This window comes from Coffea arabica, chromosome 5e (assembly GCF_036785885.1).
Source record: "Coffea arabica cultivar ET-39 chromosome 5e, Coffea Arabica ET-39 HiFi, whole genome shotgun sequence".
Taxonomy (NCBI): Eukaryota; Viridiplantae; Streptophyta; class Magnoliopsida; order Gentianales; family Rubiaceae; genus Coffea; species Coffea arabica.
This window is the reverse complement of record NC_092318.1, coordinates 3343473-3369951: the sequence shown is the minus strand read 5'-3', so window position 1 is coordinate 3369951 and position 26479 is coordinate 3343473. Positions and strand designations below refer to the sequence as shown.

At 36.2% G+C, this 26479-nt stretch overlaps 2 protein-coding genes and 2 long non-coding RNA genes across 6 annotated transcripts; 1 reads left to right on the top strand and 3 right to left on the bottom strand.

The window, feature by feature from the left end:
- Positions 1 to 1502: 1502 nt before the first annotated feature.
- LOC113722709 (putative disease resistance protein RGA3) lies at positions 1503 to 5242 on the top strand. 2 transcript variants are annotated; one of them, XM_072048293.1, is made up of 2 exons: positions 1503 to 1620; positions 1767 to 5242. In XM_072048293.1, exon 2 carries the CDS (start codon positions 1827 to 1829, stop codon positions 4362 to 4364), a length of 2538 nt encoding a protein of 845 aa, XP_071904394.1. In that variant the 5' UTR covers positions 1503 to 1620; positions 1767 to 1826; the 3' UTR covers positions 4365 to 5242. The 2 variants fall into 2 exon arrangements, with proteins under 2 accessions (XP_071904394.1, XP_027101756.2); XM_027245955.2 differs by having other exon boundaries at positions 1523 to 4680; positions 5013 to 5242.
- Positions 5243 to 5856: 614 nt separating this feature from the next.
- On the bottom strand, positions 5857 to 7155 carry LOC140006184 (uncharacterized). Its single transcript, XR_011813821.1, has 3 exons — positions 7129 to 7155; positions 6812 to 6848; positions 5857 to 5992 (listed from the first exon to the last, which is right to left on the bottom strand). It is a non-coding gene; the product is annotated as an uncharacterized lncRNA (long non-coding RNA).
- A 6917-nt stretch (positions 7156 to 14072) lies between these two features.
- Positions 14073 to 15773, bottom strand: LOC140006183 (uncharacterized). Of its 2 annotated transcripts, none has more exons than XR_011813819.1 (2): positions 15306 to 15773; positions 14073 to 14550 (listed from the first exon to the last, which is right to left on the bottom strand). It is a non-coding gene; the product is annotated as an uncharacterized lncRNA (long non-coding RNA). The 2 variants fall into 2 exon arrangements; XR_011813820.1 differs by having other exon boundaries at positions 14073 to 14545.
- An 8469-nt stretch (positions 15774 to 24242) lies between these two features.
- On the bottom strand, positions 24243 to 25681 carry LOC140006434 (protein ALP1-like). The gene is made up of 3 exons (XM_072048292.1): positions 25263 to 25681; positions 24955 to 25180; positions 24243 to 24877 (listed from the first exon to the last, which is right to left on the bottom strand). Exons 1-3 carry the CDS (start codon positions 25452 to 25454, stop codon positions 24339 to 24341), a joined length of 957 nt encoding a protein of 318 aa, XP_071904393.1. The 5' UTR covers positions 25455 to 25681; the 3' UTR covers positions 24243 to 24338.
- Between the last annotated feature and the right edge of the window lie 798 nt (positions 25682 to 26479).

The following is a 26479-nucleotide window of genomic DNA, read 5'->3' as shown; positions in this document are numbered from 1 at the left end:
ACTGTTTTCTGATGTTCTTGTTCGGCATCCAGCAGTGATTTTCATTCAATTCTGACCACCCACTCTATATTTTTGTATTCGAGCTAAAGAACTCGTAACGAGGCAAACAAAATTCCCAACCTTTTTCCTTTCTTTTGCTGGAAAAAATGCAACAATTTTTTTTTTTTCTAAAAAGGACTGAAATGCATTGTCAAGTTAGAAGTGCAGAAAGTGCACTTCATTTATAAGTTTTGTGGAGCCAAGAATTTCAGAAGAAGATAAGGCCCATGTGCAAAGTTACAAAAGAACACAACGGAGAGATACAAAAACAGAATCTGTTCTTAATGAAGTTTCCAACTCCTAAAGACAGCTCAACAATTAGTGTCCCATTTGTAATTCTTGACAAATGATAAATAATAATACTTTATGGCTTTTCCAATCTGTTCCCCACAAGATAATCCTATCAAGAAAGGGGGTGAGCTGAACGTGAAAGCTTAAAATTATCACACATCGCCTAAATGGTGTATATTTTTGCAGAAAAAAAAATGAGAATTTGATTTAAATAATTGTTTTCAAGGCTTTTCTGAAAACTATTATATTTTAGCACCTTTATTAATAAATAAATTCGTGAGATAAATAGATAGTAGATTAACGTGTTCAAAATTTTATTGTGAAGCATGTTTATGAATACCATGACTTAGACAAATTTCTTATACTTTAAATGCATGTCACGATGAGGAATAGATTCATTCTATTTCTCGGTGATTTAGTGCACACTTTTTATAGTCTTTTCAACCTTTGTCCACACGTTGTAAAGTTTTACCACATTAATATAAATTACTAGTCATCTAGAGCTGGGATCAAAGAGTCAGCCGTGGATAAGAGAAATCCCATGTACACTTGATCTTTTATGAAAAAATAAAATAAAAAGGTAAAGCAATTATTAAATATTTAATAAGACTTTCTTACTAGTGCCTGAAAGGCTCTGATTCAGGCACCGGTTAATCAATTCCCACATCTTTGATTCAGGTAAGAAGATTGGAAAATAATTGTGATTATAAGGATTAAAATCTTAAACAAACCTTAAAAATATCCTAAACTGACCTGAATATTTGTCTCCGGTCTAAGATAACTCTCTTTGGAGATATGATAGGTAACGCGTTTTTGCAACGGACAAGTTGAGACCGTCCTTCCGAGTAAACCGATGTCATTGAATCTGAAATTTCAGAGCAGCTTCCTTTCCTCGAGCATTTCAAATAGTACTTAATAGATTCACCATTAATTCAATAGACGAATTAGAGGTTTTTCAATTTCGCTTAAAATCTTAGAGGAGTAGGTAGAGCAGTCTATTCCCAGGTATGGAATCCAATTACCAAATACCCCTTCAATTGCAAATAGTTAATGTAAGAAACGTTTGGGGATCTACCGTCTCAATACCTTAGCAACAATAATTAAATAAAAGTTGGCTGGGAAGACTCAAGTAAGTCGTCAACTCCACTAAGAAAACAAGTAGTATATAAACAATGTATAACCCACCAAGGGAAGAAGGAGCTAAGAGATCCATCCCATTGTATATTAAATAAAAGTTGACTGGGAAGACCAAGTCGTCAAGACCAGCATGTTGGTGTAGCATGAAAACAAGTATGTAACAATGTTGTAGGAGTGGTCCTAAGTAACCAATCTGGTTGTCCGCCTTTGTATCAACCTTCTATTTGCAACCAAATATCCTTTCCAAATCATATTAGTATTATTCTATCGTTGCAATGGCTGAATTGTTTGTTCCAAAGATAATAGGTGAATTGGGTGATGTTGCCGTGAAGCAGTTTGGGGCGAAGGTCAACTTGGTGATGGGGGTCGAAGAAGAGGTGACAAATATCTCCTCTAAGTTGGCAACCATTGAAAAAGTGCTGCATGATGCAGAGAGACGAAGGCTGAAGGACAGAAGTGTTGGAATTTGGCTAGAAAAGCTCGAGGACATAACATATGAGATGGATGATGTGCTGGACGAATGGAACTTCAAGATTCACAGAGCAAAGAATGAGGGAACTAGTCAGAATGCCAGAATGCAGCCTACACTGCAGAACAAGGTTCGTTCCTTTATCCCATCCCTTTGTTCTTGTCTCAAACAAGTTCCTGTGCGTAGTGATATAGCTCAGAAAATAAAGAAAATAAATGAACAGCTAGAATTAACTTTGAAAGAGGCAGATCAATTCAAGTTTATTACAAGTGGGGGGATTCCTGATTCTCAAGATTTTCAGCGAATTATGACTACCTCAATCATAGACGAATTAGAGGTCTATGGTCGAGCAGCTGATATGGAGAAGGTTCTTGACCAAATTTTGTCCAAGAGTAGTAGTCAAGGAAGAGATGGGGTTCAAATTATCTCTGTTGTAGGGGCCGGGGGTAGTGGAAAAACCACACTTGCCCAGCTGCTCTTCAATAATGATAATGTGAAGAACCACTTTGAACTTAGAAATTGGATCTGCATATCAGATCCTTTCGACCAGAAAAGGGTCGCGAAAGCTATCCTTGAGAATGCTGGAAAAAGTTCTCATGAAGCAGAGTTGGATCCGTTGATCCGACGTATAAAAGAAACTTTTTCCGGCAAGAGATTCCTGCTTGTCCTAGATGATGTTTGGACAGAGGACGACTCAAAGTGGAAACCTTTCAAAGACTCTCTTAAGGATGGGGCTCCCGGAAGTGTAATCTTGGTAACAACAAGGAGTCATAGAGTGGCCACAGTGGTGGGATCGACTGATACTCACGACCTAGGCATGATCTCTCACTCTGATTGTTGGTTAATAATGCAAAAGATAGCGCTTGCCAGAAAATCAGGGGACTTATGCAAGAAGGTGGAAAGAATTGGGCAGAAAATTGCAGAAAAGTGCAAGGGCTTGCCACTTGCAGCAAAGACTATGGGAAGCTTGTTACGGTTCAAAGATACCGTACAGCAGTGGCAGAATGTTTTGGACAGTGAGATATGGCAATTGGAGGAAGCAGCCGTGGAACTTTTCCCTCATTTGTATTTAAGCTATAACGAGTTGTCCCCGGAGCTGAAACGTTGCTTCTCATATTGTGCTGTCTGGCCCAAAGATTGTGTGATAAATGTAGAAGACCTTATTAGGCTGTGGATAGCACAAGGTTATGTTCGCCCAGGACGAAGAGGTGAGCGCTTGGAGCTGGTGGGCCGTGAGTACTTCAACAATTTGGCGATGCGTTCCTTTTTTCAAAATTTAGGAAAATATGGTCATGAATATGGCGAGTGCAAGATGCATGACATAGTGCATGATTTTGCACAATTTCTCACAAAAAATGAATGTCATACACTTGATGGAATTGGAAGAAATTCATCTAGTGAAAGACCACGTCATCTAACAATTTGGGAAGAAGGCACTGAGGAGGAGATGTTTAGTTCTCCAGTCGTTGATTTTGGAAGGCTCAGGAGCTTTTTTGCTTTTGGTCGAATTGGAAGAGTAATAGTTCCCCAAAATCTGTTTTGCAGTTTGAAGTGCGCGAGGACTCTGGCTTTAAGTGGTTGTGGGCTAGCTGAAATCCCAACCGAGATCGGAAGGTTGATTCATCTTCGGCACTTGGACTTAAGTGATAATCCTTTCATTACAATGCCAGAAGCTATATGTGATCTATATTATCTGGAAACTTTGGATATCGGTTTTTGTGGAAAGCTTTCGTGCCTTCCTGAAAGGATTGAAGACCTTGTACACTTGAGGCACCTTATCAATGACGCGACCGATGAATTACGTCAAATTCCACAAGGACTCGGGAAGCTGACGTCACTCTGTAGTTTGACTCGGTTCATCGTCAGGTGCAACTCTGATGATTTGGCAATTCTGAAGGACCTGAACCAACTGGAAATATTGCACGTTGTAATTGAAGGAGAAGTAGATTTTGGGAGTGCGGAACTTGGCAAGAAAGTCAATGTGCGTGACATGTATTTGCTCTCTAGATTCGAGGCCCACTTTATAGAAACTCCATGTTGCATTGAAACCATGGAACCACCTCCAAACTTGGAAGAACTTGAGCTAGCTGGCTATCCAAGAGCCCAGTTACCAAGTTGGCTTGTGACGAAGTCTCACGCCGATAACTTGACAAAGCTAGTTATTGCTAGGGCCCGCAACGTCTCATCCTTACCTGCCTTGTGGAAGCTATCATCCCTAGAAGTGCTTGTGCTCACGGAAGCGGAAAAGATGGAATGTTTGGGTAAGGAATTCTTCGGAGTTACAAAAGCACTACATGAAAATAGTCGTGATGCTCTTGATACATTGTCAGACTCCGAGTCATCATTCTCAGCTGAAGCAGTGGCATTTCCAAATTTGAGAAGTTACATTTTCGCCGCTTCCAAAATTGGACAAATTGGGAAGACTTAAGTGAAGATGATGAAGAAGTTGCTGTCTCTATCATGCCACATCTAGAGGAGCTAAAAATTTGGGACTGTGAAAAGCTTGAGATTTTGCCACATCGCATCCTCAGGATATCTCTCAAAAACTAGAAATTAGTCAATGTACAAAGCTCGAGACTCTGCCACATCACATCCTCGGCAATACATCATCTCTCAAAAATTTGGATATTCGACGTTGCGACAAGTTGAGGGATCGTTATTCTGACAAAACAGGAGATGACTGGATAAAGATATCACACATTCCTCGAGTTCACATATCTGACGAATATTATTAATCTGCTCAGGTATTGTTATTCACACATTTTTTTTATGTATCATCATCTTTGAAGTCAAATAATTACTATGTATAGAATTACAACAAACAAAGGCCTGCTTTGTGGAATATGACGTGCTTAATAATGAATCAAGGGTTGACAGAGCCATATGTATAATGAAAATATGAAGTATTCATTAATAATTTAGAGTGATTTTTTTTTATTGAGAAGATGCAAGTCATTAACTAGTAAATACAACACTAAATTTCTAACAATATCTATCTGTAAACTCTTGAGTTTGGGATTCCATTTGTCTTCTCTTTTTTTTTTTTTTTTGGTTGCTTTTGTCCTTTGTTTTCCAGATGATAATCATTGATGGCTCAAAATGAAGCTACAGCAGAAGGCATTGGGGGATCAATCTCTACGTCAACTTTTCACTTGGGTTCATGTAAAATTTCAAATAATTGTAAATATGGTTGAAGAGGCACATCCAGTTGCTTTGTTCAAAATCATTTGCTGAAAGCATATGTACCCTTACAAATTTCCAGATTGAATTTCAAGTGATTACACAACCAGTCTTTATTTCTTCAAATTATTATTGTCCTATTGTATGTAAGTTTGTGTAGATTTAATAAAAAAGAAAGTTTGTACTTCATGCTTATCTATATATTGTATTATTGACAATCTATTATTAGCGCACCTATTTTATGGTATTATTTTAAAAATAATATAAATTCAAATTTGAAATTGAATAATACACATGAAGCATACATCCAAAACTGTTAGTAATAAAAAAAAATAACTATATTATGAATGTATAAAAAGTTAATCCTTATTCTAATGGTTAAAAGTTGACAAGTTGACAAATTATTCCCAAAGAAATTCCAAAACTTTCATAATTGAAGTCACTATCTCTCAAGTAGACATTACCTAATAAAAAATTCCATCTCTGGAGAGAAACAAAATTGGTACTTCCCGTTCAGCTTCCAGAAAATCGAAATATGAAAGAATTCCCAAAGAAACAACAGAACCTTGCCCAATGCTGCTAGATTGCTACTTAAGTTACCACGCTTGACTAGAAACTAGCACTAATTTCACCAACAAGTTTGTTTACAAATTAACAAAAATCCCCACAAACATCAAATTAGAAACCAAAGTAGTGCCCACGACTGAATGCATGCAGGGAATTACAGCACAAAATCTTTGGAGTAAGGAATCCTACTCTGCCTGCTGAGAAGGATTCAGAATAGAAGAATTACAACAGTACAAAGCTCTAATGTTGGTCGACAGCACCTGCTTCCTAAAATTTCAGATGGTGTTCAAACAAAGAAGCCATTTCAATCTACAATACAACTCAAACAAGGAAACCAATTCATCCTTGGTACCGGATCATGAATAGACATTATTAGAGAGGAAAATGCCGATCAGGAACATTTATTTCTAAAATATGGTACAACTCATTATTTTGTCAGACCCAAGATACAAAATGAACATCATGCCATTAAATATGCTATGACAGCAAAAACAGACTCTTCCTGCGAAAGTTTCTTACTCATAAGATCATGACCTAAAGAAGGACAAGATTATGAGTAATGATCAACCAGAATTTGATTTAGAAAGCTACCGATAACTACATGCACTGTCATAAACTAGATCCAACTCCAAACTAATAAAAGCTAGATATTTTAGAGTCCTGCTGAGAAACTCCCAACATCACAGAGAGACCCACCAATGGTCGTTATGGAGTTCAACCCCTTATTTGCCTTATAACTCCCATTTTTAACTCAAAAAATAATTTATTTTGGATGATCGATACCTCATTGCTTAAGTAAGAAGGCCCTTTCCAAGCATTCCTATTGGCTGTATTATACTAAATTATATTGAAAGAAGGCCAGTTACAAGGGCAAAACCCTGCAGAGATGGAGAAATTCATCAAATCACCCCTTTCCAATGCAACCAAACCAAAAAGAAAAACAGAAAAGGTTCTTTATTGATGACATTTGATTTAAACAGAACTCAAACTAGATACTATTCACAAAGTAAACAATTTGGCAGACAGCAAATAAATACTCCATGGAGTAAAACGACAAGAAAATGAAGAGACAAGAAAGCAACTCAACAAAATGAAATTGACTTACAACTATCAGCACTGCTTCAGTACCTTTATTTCCGGACTTACCACCAGCTCGATTGAGAGCCTGCATTTATCATAATGTAACTTTAAGAAATGGGATACCAATGGGAAAATTTGTAGAATACTGGTAAAGATCAGGGCAACAATTTTCGTCAGCATAGAAATTTGACCAAAAATTACCCACAGGAAGATTATCATATTCAGCAACATGACAATTATATGATGAGCTCTTTTATGATTTTCAATGCAATAACTCCCATGCAAAAGAGTATAGGAGATCAGAAAGGTCAGCCATGAGTTTTCATTGAGTTGTATTAAGCAAAAGAGAAATTTCATGAATTTACCTGCTCCATGTCATCATAGGTCAAAACACCAAATATGCATGGAACACCTGGAATTCATTGAAAGGAAAATTAAATATTTCACCATTAAGCCACTGTAAATGTTTTGAGACTGCATTCCACATACAGAGTTGTCTGTATTTGAAACACAAAAATGAAGTTATAAGTGTGCACACAACGAAACAAGTTGATGATTCCTAAACACTTCAAGTACCAGTTATGAGGTATGTATCCGTAAGTTCCTACACTAAACAATTTTCTCATCTTCTGACATTTGAGAATATAAGAACCTCTGCTTCTGTGTCTATGAGCACAAAATGGGAAAAACGGGTACAACCACTATGCAGTGCACTTATTACAAATCAGACAATTTCAAAGTGGTTCCAAGTTGCAATAAACCATGAACATCTTTCAACAACACAAGATGAGTGCTTTTAACACAAAAACCATCTGTCAACTAGGCAAAAATTTCCATCATTGCTACCACCTATGGATCTGTAGTATTACACAGTTACCAATCTTTTGATTCCTTTCTTAACAAAACTTGTTCAACTAAGCTACTAACTCTTCCAATTGCATAATACAATATGCTAATGGAATTTAGTAAACTAAAGAACTTTTCAACCTTAAGACTAGTATGCTACACCGGAGGCGCTAAGAAAGAGCTTTCTTTAGTGATCCCAAATTAACAGCCACTTTTCAAATTTTATTCTCAATCTATAGACAGTGGCATCAGACTAGGCTCCATTTGTAGCATACATGTTTGACATAAGTGTGTACTTTACAACCTTGTTCAGCTCAAAAGCGAAAAGCTCTGATTAGAAAGAAGTTATAAACAAATAATCCAAGGACGCTAAATATTAACATCATCAATATCCCAGTCTACGAAATCTAAGGCAGCTTAGTTATGAGAAAGACACGTAGGGAAAGAAAGAACGTTAGCATGATTAGAAACAAAAGTTACAAACAAATAATCCAGGTAAGCCAAATATTAACATCATCAATATCCCAATCTATCTCTCTCCATCTCAAGCTCCCTCAAATCTCTAACCAAATGTGATACGTTCCTCGATCAACACGTTTCGAGACACGTAGCACGTTTGCCCAAGGATCTAGCGAGGATGTCCAACGCTTGGAATTGCGGGATCTAGAACCAAACGGACGACACGATTTGATTCAAGACGGTAGACGACACTCCGATGAAGGTGAATACTCCAGGGGAATAGGTCGGTAGAACAATCTAGGACAGGACGCAAGACTGCTCAAAACCCTTGCCAAAGCAAGTAAAGGGGTCGAATCTCTCTCTCAAGAAGAATCGAAAATATGCAAAACTTTATTGATAAAACGACTACTCTTAAACCTTACAAAGCAAGCCTATTTATAGGCTAAAGTGACTAAAACCCTAAAGGGGCTAGGTAAAGGAAAAAGTCGGCCCATGCTCTTGGAACAAGATGGGCCGGCCCATGCTCTTACTTAATCATTAACTAATTGCTAACTAATTGATGGGGCCTAAGGCCTTATTCTCTTGGTGGCCCGCTTGACTCTTCGTGGGCTTGGATCATGGTGTAAATGGCTCGATTGTCTCTCTCCAAGCCCTCAATATCTTTGTGAACTCCATGTTGGTCTTGCACAACTCTAACCGGAACTTGGAATGATTCTTTGAATAGCTTGGCCCATGCATGCGTGACTGGGCCCAATGGGACTCGAAACATGTAAGTCATTGCGTGGGCTTTGACCCGTACACACATCAGTCCCCTCTTCTTGAGAAGGATTTGTCCTCAAATCTGGATGGGAATGAATGAGACTAACAAGAGTTGCCAGTATGACACCTCAAATCTCCACATATTGGCCCTCTTAGATTGAATAACACTTGCATATGTTATGATTAAAATAATTCGGTGCACATGTCTCTTAGTCAGCTTCAAGGGCCTCTCGAACAAGGACATTCGCCAAGGTAAGAAGGAACGTGTGTAAGGCTTGTGAACGTTCCAGGTTGCAACACAAAGCTCTCCAATTTGTCTTCGAGTATGGGCATTCACGTGCACTTGATAACGATGTTCGTTGGGACTAAAAAAGCCCCGAATCTGGTTGTGCAAGATGGTACAGTTCGACCCTAGACATTGCTGAATCAACTCAACTTTCCAAGCTGGAGGTAGGACACTGAACCACCCGTGTTGTACACCCATATAAATATGACCCAGGGAGGTAGGGGTAGCATTCGGATTGTGATTGACACACTTGTGTGCATCACCCAACATAAGCGGTAGTAATGAAGTGAGACGCACTCCATACGAATCACATGCGTTCGCGCCATATGCATCTGGAACAAGTACGAAATCAGGTTGCAACTCTTTAGTCATAGTTGGGAAATTTTGGCCAGCTTTACAACCTACAAACACAAAATAACCTTCAACTTGAAACAATTCAGAAATTGGATAAAGAAATAAGGGAACATTATTAACTAAATAGTAAGAAGGTTTAGAGCAAGATTTAAATGTGAGAACTCCCTTTGACACTTCAATATTTCTTCCACCAATTGATTCAACTTGAGAGTCCAGTGCTAGTCCTTCCTCATCAAGATCTACGTAAGAGCAACAAGAGTTAGTGCTAGTAACATGCTCAAAATAAGGCAAAGGTGATGAATGAACCATAGGTAAAGAATAAGAAGTAGAATCTGGAATTTCCCTTTTGAGATGAGCTCGAATGAATCCTCCAATGGCGCGGACAGATTTGATTGGACATTGTTCCATGAAGTGATACCAAAGAGATTTAGTTCCTAAAAGATAAACTCCATGGAAACTCACAAAGTGTCCAAGTGACTTCGGGATGGAACATGCCATGACCAACTCTACTTGACTTTGTTTAACCTGCACAAACGAGGATATACTAAACAAAACACATGTAATCTGGTTAGCAAACAAAGTGTTCACACGTTCAATGTTTGCAGACATGGTCAACTCTTTTTCTTGACTCTTCACTAAGGCCAAATTGTTCTTGCTTATCCCCACTCCCTTCTTCTCGGACCATTGATCCTTCATTGCACTTGAGTTTTGTTTTTCATTGGGGAGCTCTTGTTCACGGCTCGGCAGCAACTCATTCGTACGTGGCTCTTCAATCAACGATGGACTAGACTGAATTTTTCCTTTATTACCACCGGTTGGCACATGGTTAAGTTGCTCCAAGTGTGAATCCAGCACTTGGCTAAGTCTTTCCATCATGTCATCAATCAATGCTTTAGTCCGACTTCGGAATTTTTCCTTTGATTCACGAAGCGTTGACTCAATTCGAGAATTCTCAAACTCCTCGTCTTGATTGTCAAGACGCTTCTTAGATGCACCTCGTTTGCTTGAAGTTGACCTCGATTTAGATGCTCTATGCAGACTTCTTTGCTCCTTCTCATACTCATCACAATCTTGTTTATACCTTTCATATACACACAAAGCACGGTGGCGTTGCATCTCCTCCCGGAGTGAATGATACCCACGTTGTGAACTGGATGGCATGGAACTAGAGTACTTGAGAGTAGTCTGCTTGGAACCCCTCCTCTTGAGAGGCTCATTCTCCAAGAATTCTTGGTTGTATGAGTAAGAGGCAACTCCCCTAGGCATGATTATGTGACCTGCAAAAATGGTTAGCAAAGAAAAGGAATTTTCCTCCCACACACAAGCTCACGTTTGTACACTCGACTCTCGTGTCTCACTCAGGCTGATGACACTCTAATGGTCTTACCATTACACTTACGTTGCCGGATTGAGTAACTTGAGCAATGCCGCACAAGGTCTAAGAATTGTTCACCAAGTTTCGCACAAGAGTAACCAACGAGCAAAGATACTTTGGACACGCTTGAGATACTGTTTTATGACCTAAATAATGTAGGTGAGCAGCCCAAGATAATTGACACTAGATAAGACACAAAACTCAAAAGCTGAAATTTTGGAATTCCTAGGAAGGACTCTACCCGCACCAATTTCTGGAATTTGTTGGGTTGCTGTTTTCATGCCCTTTTGGTCAGGGTTTTGGGGTATTGTTGGTGTTGTTTTGGTGAATGAGTCAGCCCTTAAACTTAGCCCAATCCGATCACAAAGGGCTGTTTCACTAATTCGAGAATGCGGCTGGTTTGGCTTGTCAAGGTGTGGCGGTCGGCTTGTGGGTGTAGGAGGCTGGATTGTGTATTGAGTGGGCTGGCTTATGTCGGTTAGCACTCATAGTTGCAACCGACCTTGGACACAAGATTGTGTAGAGGTGGCCGAATGTGAGACAGAATTTGGGACACTGAATTGGTGAATATATGGGCGGTGGTGGTCGGTCAAGACATTTGGGAAATGATTTTGGTGTGCTGGCCGAATGTGAGTCAGAATTTGGGAAACTGAATTGTTGATTGACTTGGTTATATGTGGGCGGTGGAGGTCGGTGGACGGAAGGTTTGGGGAATGAGTTGGTGTGGTGGTTGGCTGGGTTGGCAAACTGAATTGGTGATTTATGGGCGGTGGGTGCGGCCGAATGTGAAACAGAATCTGAAAGACTGAATGGGTTATTGAATTGTGGGTGGTGAAGGTCGGTCAAGGCTTGGGAAATGAGTTGGTGTTTGGCCGAATGGAAGACTGAATTGGTGATTATATGGCAGTGGAGGTCGGCTGGAGGGAAGCTTGGGTGGTATATTAAGTGGGCTGTGGGGTCTGTTAAGAGCTTTTGGGGGAATGGTTTGGGATGGCCGAATAAGTTTCTTGGGTCCTATTAATCCTACCAGAATTAGGAGTAGTTGGGTCACGGTGGGACTTGGGTTCTCCAAGTAGGAGACTAGAGCCAATATCCTTGCTTTCCTTCCTTTTTTTATTTCCTCTTTCTTTTTTTTTTTCGTTCCTTTTGTTTCTATTCTGTCTTCCTCTCTTTTTTTTTTTTCTGGCTCAATGCTCAATCAGATTTTGCACGACTCAATTCCAGTCCCAAGAAAAGAATTCAGCACAATTCTGGTTTCAAGAACTTCCAAACCAGTCTTTGGTAGGCCAAGATTTTGAAGAAACTTGCTCAAGAAGCTCAAGAACTCACCCAAGGATGTGTTGGTATTCAAGTTTTGCAAGAAAAACAACACAAAAGTTCAAGAACAAGAGTAAACAGGCTCGGCAGCCCCAACAACTAAATTCCAGCAATGACTCCAAGGGCCACAACCAGGTATGCGGCTTTCTCTCCTTTTCTCTTTTTTTTTTTTGTGACTTTTGCTGAGTTGTTTACACGGCCCCAACAACACAACAACCAACCAGAATGGACCCACTATCTGGACACATATGAATCAGCAATTAACGAAGGGGGAATCTGGACAGATTGCTACAACACAAGATGCGACAAGGAGGGAAAGGAACCCTAGCTGCCGCAAAGGTTTTTTTTTTTTTTTCCACGGACAGTTTGGGGCTGCTATGACACGCACCACTTGAACAGAAATTTGGTGCAAGAAACGACACCAGACTTGGCCAGATTCGGTGATGGCAACAACGACCCAAGAACAAGACAAATTGTGGAGGTGCAACTATGGGATGCTACGGCACAAATTGACGCAACAAGACACAAAAAGGAATTGCGGACAGATTTCTTTTTTTTTTTTTTTCAGTTTCGGCTAGGACCAATTGCTGGGCAGAATGGTTGCAATTCGAGTACAAAATTTGGGCAGATTAGAACTAGCAACAATACATGCGACCGACCAGAAATTTGACGCGACCAAGAACAAGAACTAGCAGACAGAATTTTTTTTTTGTTTTTGGACAAGCGATGCAAACAGATTTTGTTTGTGTTTTTTTTTTTTGACTAACAACGGACAGATTTGACCACGGACTCAACAACAAGAACAACGACCAGAATTTCGTGACAACACAAAGAAAGGAAACGGCACAACAAGCAACAATGCTAATGAACAGATTTTTTTTGTAAAACAAGGCAGCGGAAAATAAGGAAAACTAAGACAAGACTACGGATATAACGAAAGATACCTCTACCAAAGCTCTGAAGCCAACTGATACGTTCCTCGATCAACACGTTTCGAGACACGTAGCACGTTTGCCCAAGGATCTAGCGAGGATGTCCAACGCTTGGAATTGCGGGATCTAGAACCAAACGGACGACACGATTTGATTCAAGACGGTAGACGACACTCCGATGAAGGTGAATACTCCAGGGGAATAGGTCGGTAGAACAATCTAGGACAGGACGCAAGACTGCTCAAAACCCTTGCCAAAGCAAGTAAAGGGGTCGAATCTCTCTCTCAAGAAGAATCGAAAATATGCAAAACTTTATTGATAAAACGACTACTCTTAAACCTTACAAAGCAAGCCTATTTATAGGCTAAAGTGACTAAAACCCTAAAGGGGCTAGGTAAAGGAAAAAGTCGGCCTATGCTCTTGGAACAAGATGGGCCGGCCCATGCTCTTACTTAATCATTAACTAATTGCTAACTAATTGATGGGGCCTAAGGCCTTATTCTCTTGGTGGCCCGCTTGACTCTTCGTGGGCTTGGATCATGGTGTAAATGGCTCGATTGTCTCTCTCCAAGCCCTCAATATCTTTGTGAACTCCATGTTGGTCTTGCACAACTCTAACCGGAACTTGGAATGATTCTTTGAATAGCTTGGCCCATGCATGCGTGACTGGGCCCAATGGGACTCGAAACATGTAAGTCATTGCGTGGGCTTTGACCCGTACACACATCAGTACTGATACGTTCCTCGATCAACACGTTTCGAGACACGTAGCACGTTTGCCCAAGGATCTAGCGAGGATGTCCAACGCTTGGAATTGCGGGATCTAGAACCAAACGGACGACACGATATGATTCAAGACGGTAGACGACACTCCGATGAAGGTGAATACTCCAGGGGAATAGGTCGGTAGAACAATCTAGGACAGGACGCAAGACTGCTCAAAACCCTTGCCAAAGCAAGTAAAGGGGTCGAATCTCTCTCTCAAGAAGAATCGAAAATATGCAAAACTTTATTGATAAAACGACTACTCTTAAACCTTACAAAGCAAGTCTATTTATAGGCTAAAGTGACTAAAACCCTAAAGGGGCTAGGTAAAGGAAAAAGTCGGCCCATGCTCTTGGAACAAGATGGGCCGACCCATGCTCTTACTTAATCATTAACTAATTGCTAACTAATTGATGGGGCCTAAGGCCTTATTCTCTTGGTGGCCCGCTTGACTCTTCGTGGGCTTGGATCATGGTGTAAATGGCTCGATTGTCTCTCTCCAAGCCCTCAATATCTTTGTGAACTCCATGTTGGTCTTGCACAACTCTAACCGGAACTTGGAATGATTCTTTGAATAGCTTGGCCCATGCATGCGTGACTGGGCCCAATGGGACTCGAAACATGTAAGTCATTGCGTGGGCTTTGACCCGTACACACATCAAAATGTGTTCATCACCTGCGCGTTCATCCTGAACTTCAAAAGGTCTATCATAAGTTAGGTTATCTCATAATCATTGTTTCATAATCACAAGACAAGAATGTCAAACCGGTAATTGAAAAAAAAAATAAATCAGTATACTATTGTTTCATTAATTAGCAAAGGAAAGTGGCAACTTTTAAGATAAGTTAGCAAAATAATGCAATTCTTATACAGATGGCTGTACAGCTGTAGAGCCACCCTTTAGTATATTGGCAGAGTAAAAAAGGATCACAATTTATCTTTTTTCTCTGAATAAGTTAGAATGATCATTATTTACACATCCAAACTCTGGTTGGTGCTATGGCTAACGTATAAGCAACATTCTTATAACAAAAACTACAAACAAATGCGAGTCAAATGGGCTAGGATTGGAATAACAACGGAATTCAAGTTTTTTTTTTTATCGAAATTCAAGTTAATAGAACATAACAATGTAAAAGAATTTCATTTAGGAATCCATCTTCCTCATTCTTTGTATTCCAACCATAAATTTATGACTTCCCATCAAAATTATTCAGGATATATAGTTACTAGTTGACATCAAGAAGCCCAATCAATGATAGCGCATGCTCATAGAAATAAAGGCCATGATGCAAGCATCCAGACATTTTACATGGGATGATAAATCAACCAAGCAATTAATTAATATTTAAATTAATGCCACAAGTATACCATTTCACTTTCAGAAGAAAGCAGAAAAATACAAATATTTGTGCACAAGGTATAGTGCGTCATTGATAAGAAAGTACACTCAAATCGGTGAGGCCAATAATGAAGAATCCATGTACAAGGGATGCCCACAAATGCGCAATGCTGAGAAGACTATCTCCAGTGGTCGTCTTCGACTGCAGTGATTGGATTTACTGGATTTGAGCCAATTTCGATGTCAACCACGAAAAGAAACCTTACAATCTCACTCATAACATGCATAAATGAGAGTAGGTGTTCAATGGTGGGAAAAGGCGGAGGAGGAAGATCAGTAAGAGGGGAGACGAGGAGTCGGCAATAGGAGTATAGGTGGAGGCAGAGGAGTGAGTATGGGAGGAGGTGGAGGAGAAAGAGGCAGAGAAGTGGGAGGCTTACATTTTTTTCATTTCATTTTTCATTGATCATATAAAGACCCGTTTTACTAATTTAATTCATCTAGGATCCACGTACTAACCCCATTATGGGGTGAAATTGTGGAATTAGAATTGTAATTCTTAGGTCTTATTAAAGGATTTGAATTTGTAAGGTGCGCCATTCCAATTCTAAGTCTCCAATTCTTTCACGACTCGTAATCAATGTAAGGTGCACCATTTAGTTGGGCTAGTTACCTAGTTTGCCCGTCATCTTATAAGCAAGAATCCAATCATGCCAATATGACTAAGGTTAATATTATTAGAATTGGAGATGATTTCGAAAGTAAGTTGAAGTTAAGTTAACAACTAGCATTGTGAGATCCGTGCCACATAGGACGAAAGGAAAGGATGAATAGTTTGGATATGAACTCGTGACTCCGCTCAAGGGTCATTAGACCAGTCCAAATCTCACATTAGAGCAAATTTCACATGGTCAAGTCGTTTGTTGGGGAATAATATTAAAGATGCTTTTGATGCTATGGAAAGAGCATCAACTAAAGGTTTGGGGGAATGATATTAAGATACTTCTGATGCTATGGAAAGAATATTGAGAAGAGTCCAGCTTCAGAATTTTTCAGGAATTTAGTTAAATTCATTTCAGACAGTTGATAGATTTTTGAGGCTACAATTTACACATTCATTTCAGACAGTTGATAGATTTTTTAGGTTACAATTTACACTTTAAATGCATAGTTGTAGAGGTGGCAATTTGGATTGAGATCTATTTATCCATCCATATAATCCATAATTAAATGGATTTGAATTATCCATTTATAGTATTGGTTTTAAATGGTTGATCAAAGTAAAACTATTAAATTAAATGAATTTACATGAATTATCCATAAAAATCACATATATCCATTTACTTAAAAACCAAATAAAAGAAACGGAAAGGAAATGACTAAAAATGGACCCTCGAGAACTGATTAATTATTGATCCAATGCCAAGGCCGGCAGCTTTCTGCTATGAAGAGCTTATTTTGTTACAGCCAACCGTTCCACTGTTTCACCTAAGCTATGCTGACGTAAGTAGCTCCACCAAATGCTCTATTCCCACCCCCCTTCCGTTATGAAGCAATGGATAAGCACACTGTAGGACTCAATTACGCTTATTATATTTGAGAACTTTGTCCCTCTTTCTTCTCTTTGAGAGGTGCAAATCACATAACTGCTGTCTGCAGGAAGTTATAAATCTAAGTATTTTGTCCTCTTTCTTATTCAAACACACCTAAAATTTACAAGTATATAAAAAAGTATCTTCATATTACAAGAAATAATAATACAAGAAAAAAGTAACCAAAATATTAAAATGGATTATAAATGGATAATTGATTTTTATTTAATTCATTTAGATCCATTTATTAAATGGATCTACATGGATTGGATAAATTTCATCTACCATCCATTAAGTCAAAACCAATTGTGAACTATTTATCCATATTGCCACCTCTACATAGTTGTGATGTAGTAATTAGTACTTTCGATTTTCAATTTCATTCATTGCTTCATTTTTGGGGGGGGGGGGGGGGGGGGGGGGGAGGGGCTTAGATATTGTATAGGACACTCGGTAGACTTCTTTCTTTTTCTCTTCCCAATAAATATGTTGTAATTTAATTATGCTTCATAGAAGAGTGCGGAAGGAAATAGAATATGAATCTCTAATTGAGAAAAGTTGGAAGAATCTTGGAAAGATTTAGTATTTTTTTGTTAATTTCTTTTTTTTTTAGATCTTTAAATTTATGGTCCTATACTCTTATTGAATTTTCTTTTTGGAGGATATAATTAAAGTTACATTGGCTGTCTAAGTCGCGTTGCCATCAATACAGTTAGTGGTGAAAATTAAGGCAGTTCGGAAGAGAGATTGGAAGGCGCAAAAAGATGGTAGACATTTGATTCCAAACGCACTGACAAAGTAATTGACTATATTGAGGTGGAAACGTGTAAAGGTTTGGAATCAAGTGACACTACTATTTGACTGTTTTCCCTTTTGTCTTTCCAAATATGTATCCACTTGGAAATTTCTTGTTTTCATACTTTGTCCCAGCATAAGAAAAGGATGCTAACAGCAAGTGATGTCCAAAATGAAAGAAAAGAAAAAGAAAAAGTTAGTTGTAGTAGGATTCAAAATATAAATTAATCCACATTGTCTTTTTATTAGTACTATAAAGAATGTTCCAACAATCGCTTGAGTTGGCCAAAATAATAGCATTAATGTCATATTTTCTTGTCAACTAGGATTCGAATTTCTTCTGAGATATTTGCCCGTTGCACAGAATTTATCTAATACGTCTTATCCCTCCATGTGCTTGGCGAGCTATTGCACGAGGTGGAGTTTATCCAATGCGTATTCTCGGACAGCGATTGAGATGGATCCCTTGTCAAAAAAAAAAATCATATGATATACAGAATCCTAAATTGAAATGGAGCAAGTGATAACATATAGTTTGGTGCAATCTATTGGAAAGGATAATTCTATTGGAAACCAGAATGATTTACATGTTTTAGTTGGTGCAATCTCTAAATTAATCTTGTGCAGGATCCTAAAATTACGGGCTAAAGGTGCTTTCAATCTGGCTTTAATCGACCCCATTGTCCTACTTTGCCAAATTTTGTCTCCGCAATTAAGGAATCCGGCCCAAGTTGATGATGAAGCTGCTCAGTTGTGGGCTCTAACACTGCTGACATTTGACCTTTTGACTAACTCTGCCAAAGATCCATTCCTTTACAAAAAGAGAAAGAAGAAACTTACTTCACGTGTAACAATTTTATGTGAAATTTAAAATAAAATTGAATGTTTCAGACTACTGCAACAAAAAAAAAAATTTGTTTCAGACTACTTTCAAATCCTTCCATAAAATGCATCAGAACGAAAGTTTAAGCCAATTCTTTTTGCCAAAACAACAATAAACTGAAAATTTATAAGCTTTATCTATGGGTTGAAACCCAAAAAAGGCAAAAAGAAAAGGAAAAGAAGTTGAGTTCTACTGGCATATAATGGGAATGACAGGAAGGCTATTTCAAACAAAATATATTTCATCTGTTCTGTACGTTAAAACTTTACCATTCAGGGGTCCATGATGTCCCAATTCTTTTTCTTTGATTTTGAAGTCCAAATTTTCTCTTTGTGGTATGGTTTTTGGCAGTGGACCAAAATGATCCTTTTGTTTTTTCCAAAAACAAATTTAATCCCTTTTACTGGAAAATGATCCAATGTCGCACCCTTATAATTTCAACAAAACTAAATTGAACATTCACTTAATCACAATGGGCCTTCTAGTATTGTACCCAACTAAATATTTTGCAATTTTCACCATTTATGGTAAAATAAATTCCCTTATAATATTTTTTATTTTAAGGTGATCATTGAATAACTTTTTAGAGGTGCTAAAACCTTGCCTAATTTCGTGCATTATAATAACATTTAAAATTTTAATGTTGTTGTGGAAATCCATTATTTGACAATAGAAAAAACAATGCGATGTTTAGGCACCAGGCTGAAAGAAATTCATGTTTCCAATATTATTTACAGTAATTGAATTATAGTTCATCTATTTAGTGATTTACTTAAGTTTGGATTTTTTTATGCCCCATGGTTAATATATTAGAATTTTGTTTTAATATTAATTAGATAATATTAATATTATATATTTAGTGATTTACTTAAGTTTGGATTTTTTTTATGGACCATGATATTGGGATGCTTATAATTGCCTCCAAATCCTGCATTAATATCTCCGCTCTCCTTTATCTATCCTAGCATCATATATATATATATATATATATATATATATATATATATATATAATAAAGTCGTATTGTCATTCTTATCCCTTCATGTTTTCTCTTTCCTACGTGGCTTAACGAGACATCAAGTAGTTTCCTACGTGGCTTGCTCCTTTTTTTGTTTGGATTTATATCAATTCTTATTTCCTATAAGAATCATATATATATATATAATAAAGTTGTATTCTCATCCTTATTCTTTTAGTTTATCCTTTTCCTACGTGGCTTATCGATATAGCAAGTAGATGCAACACGCTCTATAAGTTAAACCCCTAATAACTTACGCTATTCTATCCCTCTTTTTTCTCTTGACTTTACAATTCTAGATAATCCTTCCATAATTATCTCTTCCATTCTCTCACCTTTTTTCTCCTTAACCCTAATCGTCAAGCCTAAATTTCCTGGGGATTAGTATAAATAATTTTGAATTATGTTTTTAACTCTCTCTCTCATCTTCAACTCAAAAGTTCGAAATATCAATTCAAATATTAGATTATCTTTATCGGATTTTCACTATTGAAGATGCTCTACATTTTTAGTCATATATATGGTTCTCGATCTATTGCTCATCACTTTATCAAGCAGAGCAGATGTTTACACTTTTTCACAATTTTTTTGGAAAGTTTTTTTTTTACTTCAATGCAAGGACCGGATTTGGAATTTCGTTTTTATTCCTATCAATACAAGGACCGCATTTGGACTTTGTTTATGCTTGCTGTATGTGGTCTGTAATTTCCTACACCTTCTTCATAGCTAGATCATTGAATTTGAATTTTCAAAATCTTCAAAAGTTACAGTTTGGTTTTTATTTCTAACAAGGTTTTTGTAATTAATTTGTTATTTCAATTTATGGATTCACTCTTCAATTCAAGTAGAACACATATTGTTTTTTTGGTTAGTGATTTAAAAGTGACCTTTTAAACTATGTGTTTTCACACGATTTTTTAATTGCCTTTGACAATTTATTAATTGTCTTCAACAACGTATTAATTTTTTTTTTATTTTCTAGCTTCCTGGGGTTAAAAAAATTTTGTGCAGTTTTCAATGTTTTTTTTAGACTTTGGTAGAAAGCTTCTAAAGAACAAGAAGGTATCACCGATTACATAAATGGCAAGGCATCAAGTTCATTATCATATAACAGTTCACGTAATGCAATATACATCAGACTATTTAGATTTTTTATGTTTTTGACTTAATAGCAAAATACATCTTATGTTTTCGTTTTGGTTTCTATTAGCCATGAACAGATTTAGAAGGTTGCTGTGTTCCTATGACTTGATTGATTCTGAATTTTTATCTCTTTTATTAATATTTCATTCGGCTTCTTTTCTTTTCACATTAACTTTTAAGCCATTTATATTAAGTACCAAAATTGATGTTTTGGTAATGGGTTGGCCATTCTTTTATTTACAGAAGATCAGCCAAGTTTTGATCTTCCCTATTTTCAAGTTTTTGAATGTCATCATATTGTTGATTTTTTTTTTTTGCATTTTCGAATTATTAATCACTGAATTAGATGTTTAAATTTACATTATAAGACTATTTTTGAATAACAATGTATTTAAGAAAGGTTATAATAGATTATACAATAAATTTGTATTTTATGCAAATATTTTGATGAATTACACTAAATAATTTATTATTTTTAGACAATTTCCATTCAATGAATGGGTACAAAACTAGTTAGTTAAAATAGTAATATGGTCATAGAATTTCAAGGACCATAGTGATTAATTTTCTAAATACTAGGGGCTAAATTTTTTTTTGCGTCAAAATAAAAAAAAATCATTTTAACCCACATCCTAATTATTGAGCACCAAAATTGCAACTCTTCCTTTCTGAATTCAAAGACTAGTACTCTATTTTCCATATGAAACACTGAGGACCAAAACGTCGTTTTAGATGACTATCATTTCCTTGCACACCCTAATCCCAGTACAAGTTTACAACAAATTCAAAGAAGCCTTTGTCGTAGGTGGAGTCAAGGACCCATCTTAAAGTGATAATCCATCTTTTTGAATAAACAATTCAAAAGTGAATTAAAGAATGATTAAAGGTAAAGGGTTGCTGCTTAAGCTTCTCAATCATAGCATGCAGTGATTGGCATTTGAGGCGGGCATAAGGTGTAAACTACGAGGGAAGTTAACAAATATTCGTAGATCCTATGCAAACTAAGTTGCACTTCATCGTTGTACATATAAACAAATCTTAATTCTGAAATAAAATTAATATGATCTAATAAAAAAAACATAGTATGGATTTATATTATTTTATTTCTTATACTTTAGGCACGTGTCATGATGAGGAATAGATTCATTATTTTCTTTATGCTTCGGTGCATATTTTATATAGTTTTTTCGACCTTTGTCCACATATTGTAAAGGTTTACTACACACTTGATCTTTTTTGGAAGAAAAAGAACAAAAACAAAATAAAAAGGAAAAACGATTATTAAATATTTAATAAGACTTTTTGACTTGTATCCACAAGGCACTGGTTAACCAGTTCCCACTTCTTTGATTTTCAAAGAGGTAAAGTTAATCCCAATTCTTCTAAATATATGCAAGAATGTTGGAAAATCATAAATTAGAACTCTCTCACTACCGTTAAAGGAATCTGAAATTGCGTCTTATGTTGTCTCTTACACACACCTCCAGTCTGGATAAACCATGACACAAGCAAATAAAACCAAAGGATAACAGACCAACAATTTTTTGTCATTTTCCGCATGGAATTTTTAATGAGTAACCCGCAAAGAAAAAAAATCCTAAAAGGAAAAGGGTAGAATAAAGAAGGCTACACGAAAGTACAATCCCATGTCCATTATAATTGATTAAATGTAATACTCTAAATCAAAATGTTTTAATAGTAATTATTATAGAGTTTAAATCGTGACATACAAGTTCTATCATCACATACAATCAAGACCATTTTCTATTACGTGTCTTTAGGCCACACAATAAAAGGAGGGGATGGGTTCACAATAAAAGTTAATTTTATATACTTTATCAAGGTTGAATACATAATACGTATGTAAAATTTGAATTTTAAATTTAAATTTAAATGAATTATCATACATCTAACGATGATAATACTAAGTATATATAGTTTGATACACCAACATGGAGGTCGAACACAAAATACCCCTAGAAAAGTCAAATTATAAAATGTTATGCGTTGATCCTTAGCCAAGTTAGAGCTGCAAAATTTGAAGCCATTTCATCTACATTTCGTGATTTTTTTTGTTTTCTGTTTTTATCTTAAGAGAGACTTCATGTCCTATCAGGACGAAGGCGAAAGAGACGATGGCTTGAGAGTTGATTTAGGGACTTCAAGCTCATCTGGTTAATGTCCCTGCCAAGTTAATTATTTTTAACTTAATTGGGTGAGACATCTTGCAGATTATGCTCTATATGCCAAAGCCAGTTTTTAAGTCAATTCATTTCCTTTATTACGTGGCACAGTTAATCGACAACAGTAGCACCATTTTCAATCAAAATAATTTCTTTTATTTGGAATAGACAATTTAAGAAAATTTATGAATCAAATACTACTTGAATCTTCTCTGCCAACTGATCAATCAAATCAAATGTCATAGTCATTTTTCTCTCATAAAATTAATTTTTTTAAAAAAAAAAAAATTCTCTCTTCTAACAAATTATCTCTTTATTTGAATTTTTTTTGGACCATATAAGGCAGGAAAGTTTATTAAATTTTACAATCGACATATTGGTGCATGCAATAATTCTTTGTATGGTTGGATAATGTATATTGATTAAATTTATTTCTTCAACTAAATTTTTTGTTAAGAAGTTCAGTTTTTCAATACAATGTCTCTTCATGATGAATAATCACACAAATATGGCAAGATAATTTTTAATTCAAAGTTAAAAATTCTTCTTATGATAAGAATACAATGTACTCGCACAAGGCTGGGATTTAAACTCACGACGTTAGCAAAAGAAGTACTTTGAGGGTGACTGACCACCTAGCCAACTGAGCTACATAACTAGTTCAAGTTAAATAATTTTTTTAAAAAAAAATTATATAAACAATGAAAATACCACTCCGATTATTTATTGTATTTTTTTCCTGCTGATTAATGCAGAGGTTAAACAGATACCTTTAGGGTACGTTTGGTTCTACAGAATTGGAATTGAATTAGAATTGGAATTCTATAAAATTTGAATTCTATGAATTAGAAATCCAAATCCTTGCAATTCTTTCGTTTGGAAAATACATAGAATTGATACGGAATTTATTTGGAATTCCAAATTTTTTGTTTGGATGAGAGAAGAATTCACTAGGAATTAGAATTGTTTCCAACTAATATTTCCTTACATAAAAAATTTCTTTTTTTTACTATATAATAATTTTTTAACATTTAGCTAATTGTTACTAAAGCCTTAAGGAAAAAACCAATTAGTACCTTTAATAATTTATTTTTTCTTGCATTTAACTAATTGTTAATAAAGCTTTAAAAGAAAAAAAAAATTAGTTCCTTTTTTGCAAAAATAAAAAAATTCTTTTTTTTAAATTAAATTATGTTAAATAAAAAATAATTGTATATTCTAACTTAAAAAGTAGTTAATATTTATCGAGTTAAAACCTTGATACAAATTTAAAGTTAAGAACTTTAAATTTTAGAAAATCAAAAGCCTACTCTATGATATGAATTGGGAGGAAAGTCATAACTTGTACCTATTATAAATATTTGAGTTTTGTATCTTACAAGAAATTTCAATAGATGAATACACAAACAACGTGTTTTTAGCCAAAAAAAAAAGAGAAAGAAAAGCACAGTTATACATTGCTACTATTTTTCAATAAATGGCCATTCTAATATTAAATTAAGTTCGAATAAATTCCTATCAAATTTCAACTTCCATGATGGCCTTGTCTAATTTGATAGTCAATAAACATTGCTCGTGCTAAAGCATTCCTAAATTGTGTCCACTCGCTAGTTGGTTGTACTGTTCGAATTCGATTCTCGTTAACAGCATTTACACCACCATCATTATTTGGACCATCATCTTCCATTCCATTTTCCTCATCTTCATCATCAACCTCATGTTGTACTCTTCGCATCTCAGCATCAACTTCATCCAAGTAAGGGTCATTTGGTTGTTCTACTCGAATAAGATTATGAAGGATGGCACATGCATTAATTATCATGACATGAGTCTTAACATCAAAAAAAGATGCATCTCTCAAAATGGCCCACCGCTTCTTGAACAAACCAAATGTCCTTTCAATCACATTTCGAGCAATTGAATGTCGAAGGTTGAATAACTCTTTAAAATTTTGAGGCTTCCTCCCACTAGCAGACCACTCGCTAAGATGATATCTAACTCCCCTATATGGAGCTAAGAAACCGGAGCTATTTGCATAACCCGCATCAACAAGAAAGTACTTGCCTGTAATGTTAGACAACAAATTATTACTCATTTATAGTTAAAAGAAAAAAAACACATGATATCTAATTGTCACATACCCTTGGGAACAATTAATGGATCTGATCTAACTAACGCATCCCGTAGAACTCTACTATCTGCTGCAGAACCTTCCCATCCAGGCAATACATATGTAAATCTCATGTCACGGGAGCATACACCTAAAACATTTGTTGCTATCTCATTCTTCCTATTCCTATATCTTCCTTGATCTCTAAGAAGAACATGTACTTTAACATAAGTACCGTCTAACGCTCCAAGACAATCCTGTATTATAAACAAAATATCATAAGTTGATGAATCTTGTAGATATTATCTTCATTAACAAATATCAAAAAATATTGATTACCTGAAACCATTCCCACTTTTCATGCTCGTAACCTTCCATTTCCGTTTCAGGCTGGATAAGATAGTGTCTCCCCAATTTTATGATAGCACATAGAACTATATTAAAGTATCGACTAACTGTCTCACCTGATCTTATGAAATTAAAATTGACAGTGCGATTCTTAAAGTTATGAGCAAGAACATAGAGAAACATTGCAACTGCTTCTTCAACAGTAATATTTCTAGTATCCCTAACAAATGAATATTTATGATCTCAGTGTCTTGAAGGAGGATACTTTAGCTTCGGATTCAGCATTTCATCCATTATCAGTCTTAAACATGTGGATATGATTCACGAAGTCAGGTTCTTAGCCAAGGCCACTTCCTGATGTTTAGAGGTCGAATCATTATAATGCAGTGAAATTTTAAACTTGTAGCAGTAATTTTTTGTAGACAAAACATTCTTGAATGAGATAATTTTTCTGCCTGTAATGTGAATGTAGATCCTAGAAATTATCTCTTGAATATTCAATCTACAAAGAACCATGAACAATGTATTACAAAGCCACAAACAAAAGGGGGAAAAAAAACTGGATACTAGTAGTGTTTTTTTTAATGTCAAATTCAAGAAATGTTATGTAAATACAGCATCAGGAGCAAGCTTAAAAGTTCAAATACAGAGGCAAATAACTACTTTAATCATTCATTACTAATTACATCAGAAGTGAATCAACGAAGTGAAATACAACTCAATAAAAGATGCATTGTCCAAATAGAATGAAATTATATAATGCAGTTCACGTGATCAGATTTAGGAATCACACAAATGCAAGGAAAGGTATAATTATTTCTTCAAAATACCAACCAAGAAAAAGAAAAAAAACAAAAAAACAAAATTGCAGCCCCCTGTATGCAGAATGTCTGTAAATAATGCAATCCAGGATCAGAATCATCAGAATCCCAAAACACTCACTTTTTGCAATTGAAAGCAAGAGAAGCCTTCGCAAGCTTCTGTTTCTACCGTGAGAGTAAGCGGTAAGCCACTCACTCAATCCTAATCAACTCATCCTTCAAAAAGCCTCTACTATTCCATTTGTTATTATTATTATTTAATTAATTTCACAAATATTAGGGGAGCAAATGCGATTCATAAGTAGCAGCAGTAAATTTATTTTTTCTTTAAATAAAAAAACAAATATCGATCATAATCCAAATCCCACAACACAATTCAAATCGTCG

Coding starts and splice junctions, on each gene's coding strand:
- LOC140006434 (XM_072048292.1), bottom strand. CDS start 25,454: ATGTTTCTCTATGTTCTTGCTCATAACTTTAAGAATCGCACTGTCAAT. Junction 25,181..25,262: donor AAAAGTGGGAATGGTTTCAG/GTAATCAATATT, acceptor TTTATAATACAG/GATTGTCTTGGAGCGTTAGA. Junction 24,878..24,954: donor TCCATTAATTGTTCCCAAGG/GTATGTGACAAT, acceptor CTAACATTACAG/GCAAGTACTTTCTTGTTGAT.
- LOC113722709 (XM_027245955.2), top strand. CDS start 1,743: ATGGCTGAATTGTTTGTTCCAAAGATAATAGGTGAATTGGGTGATGTT.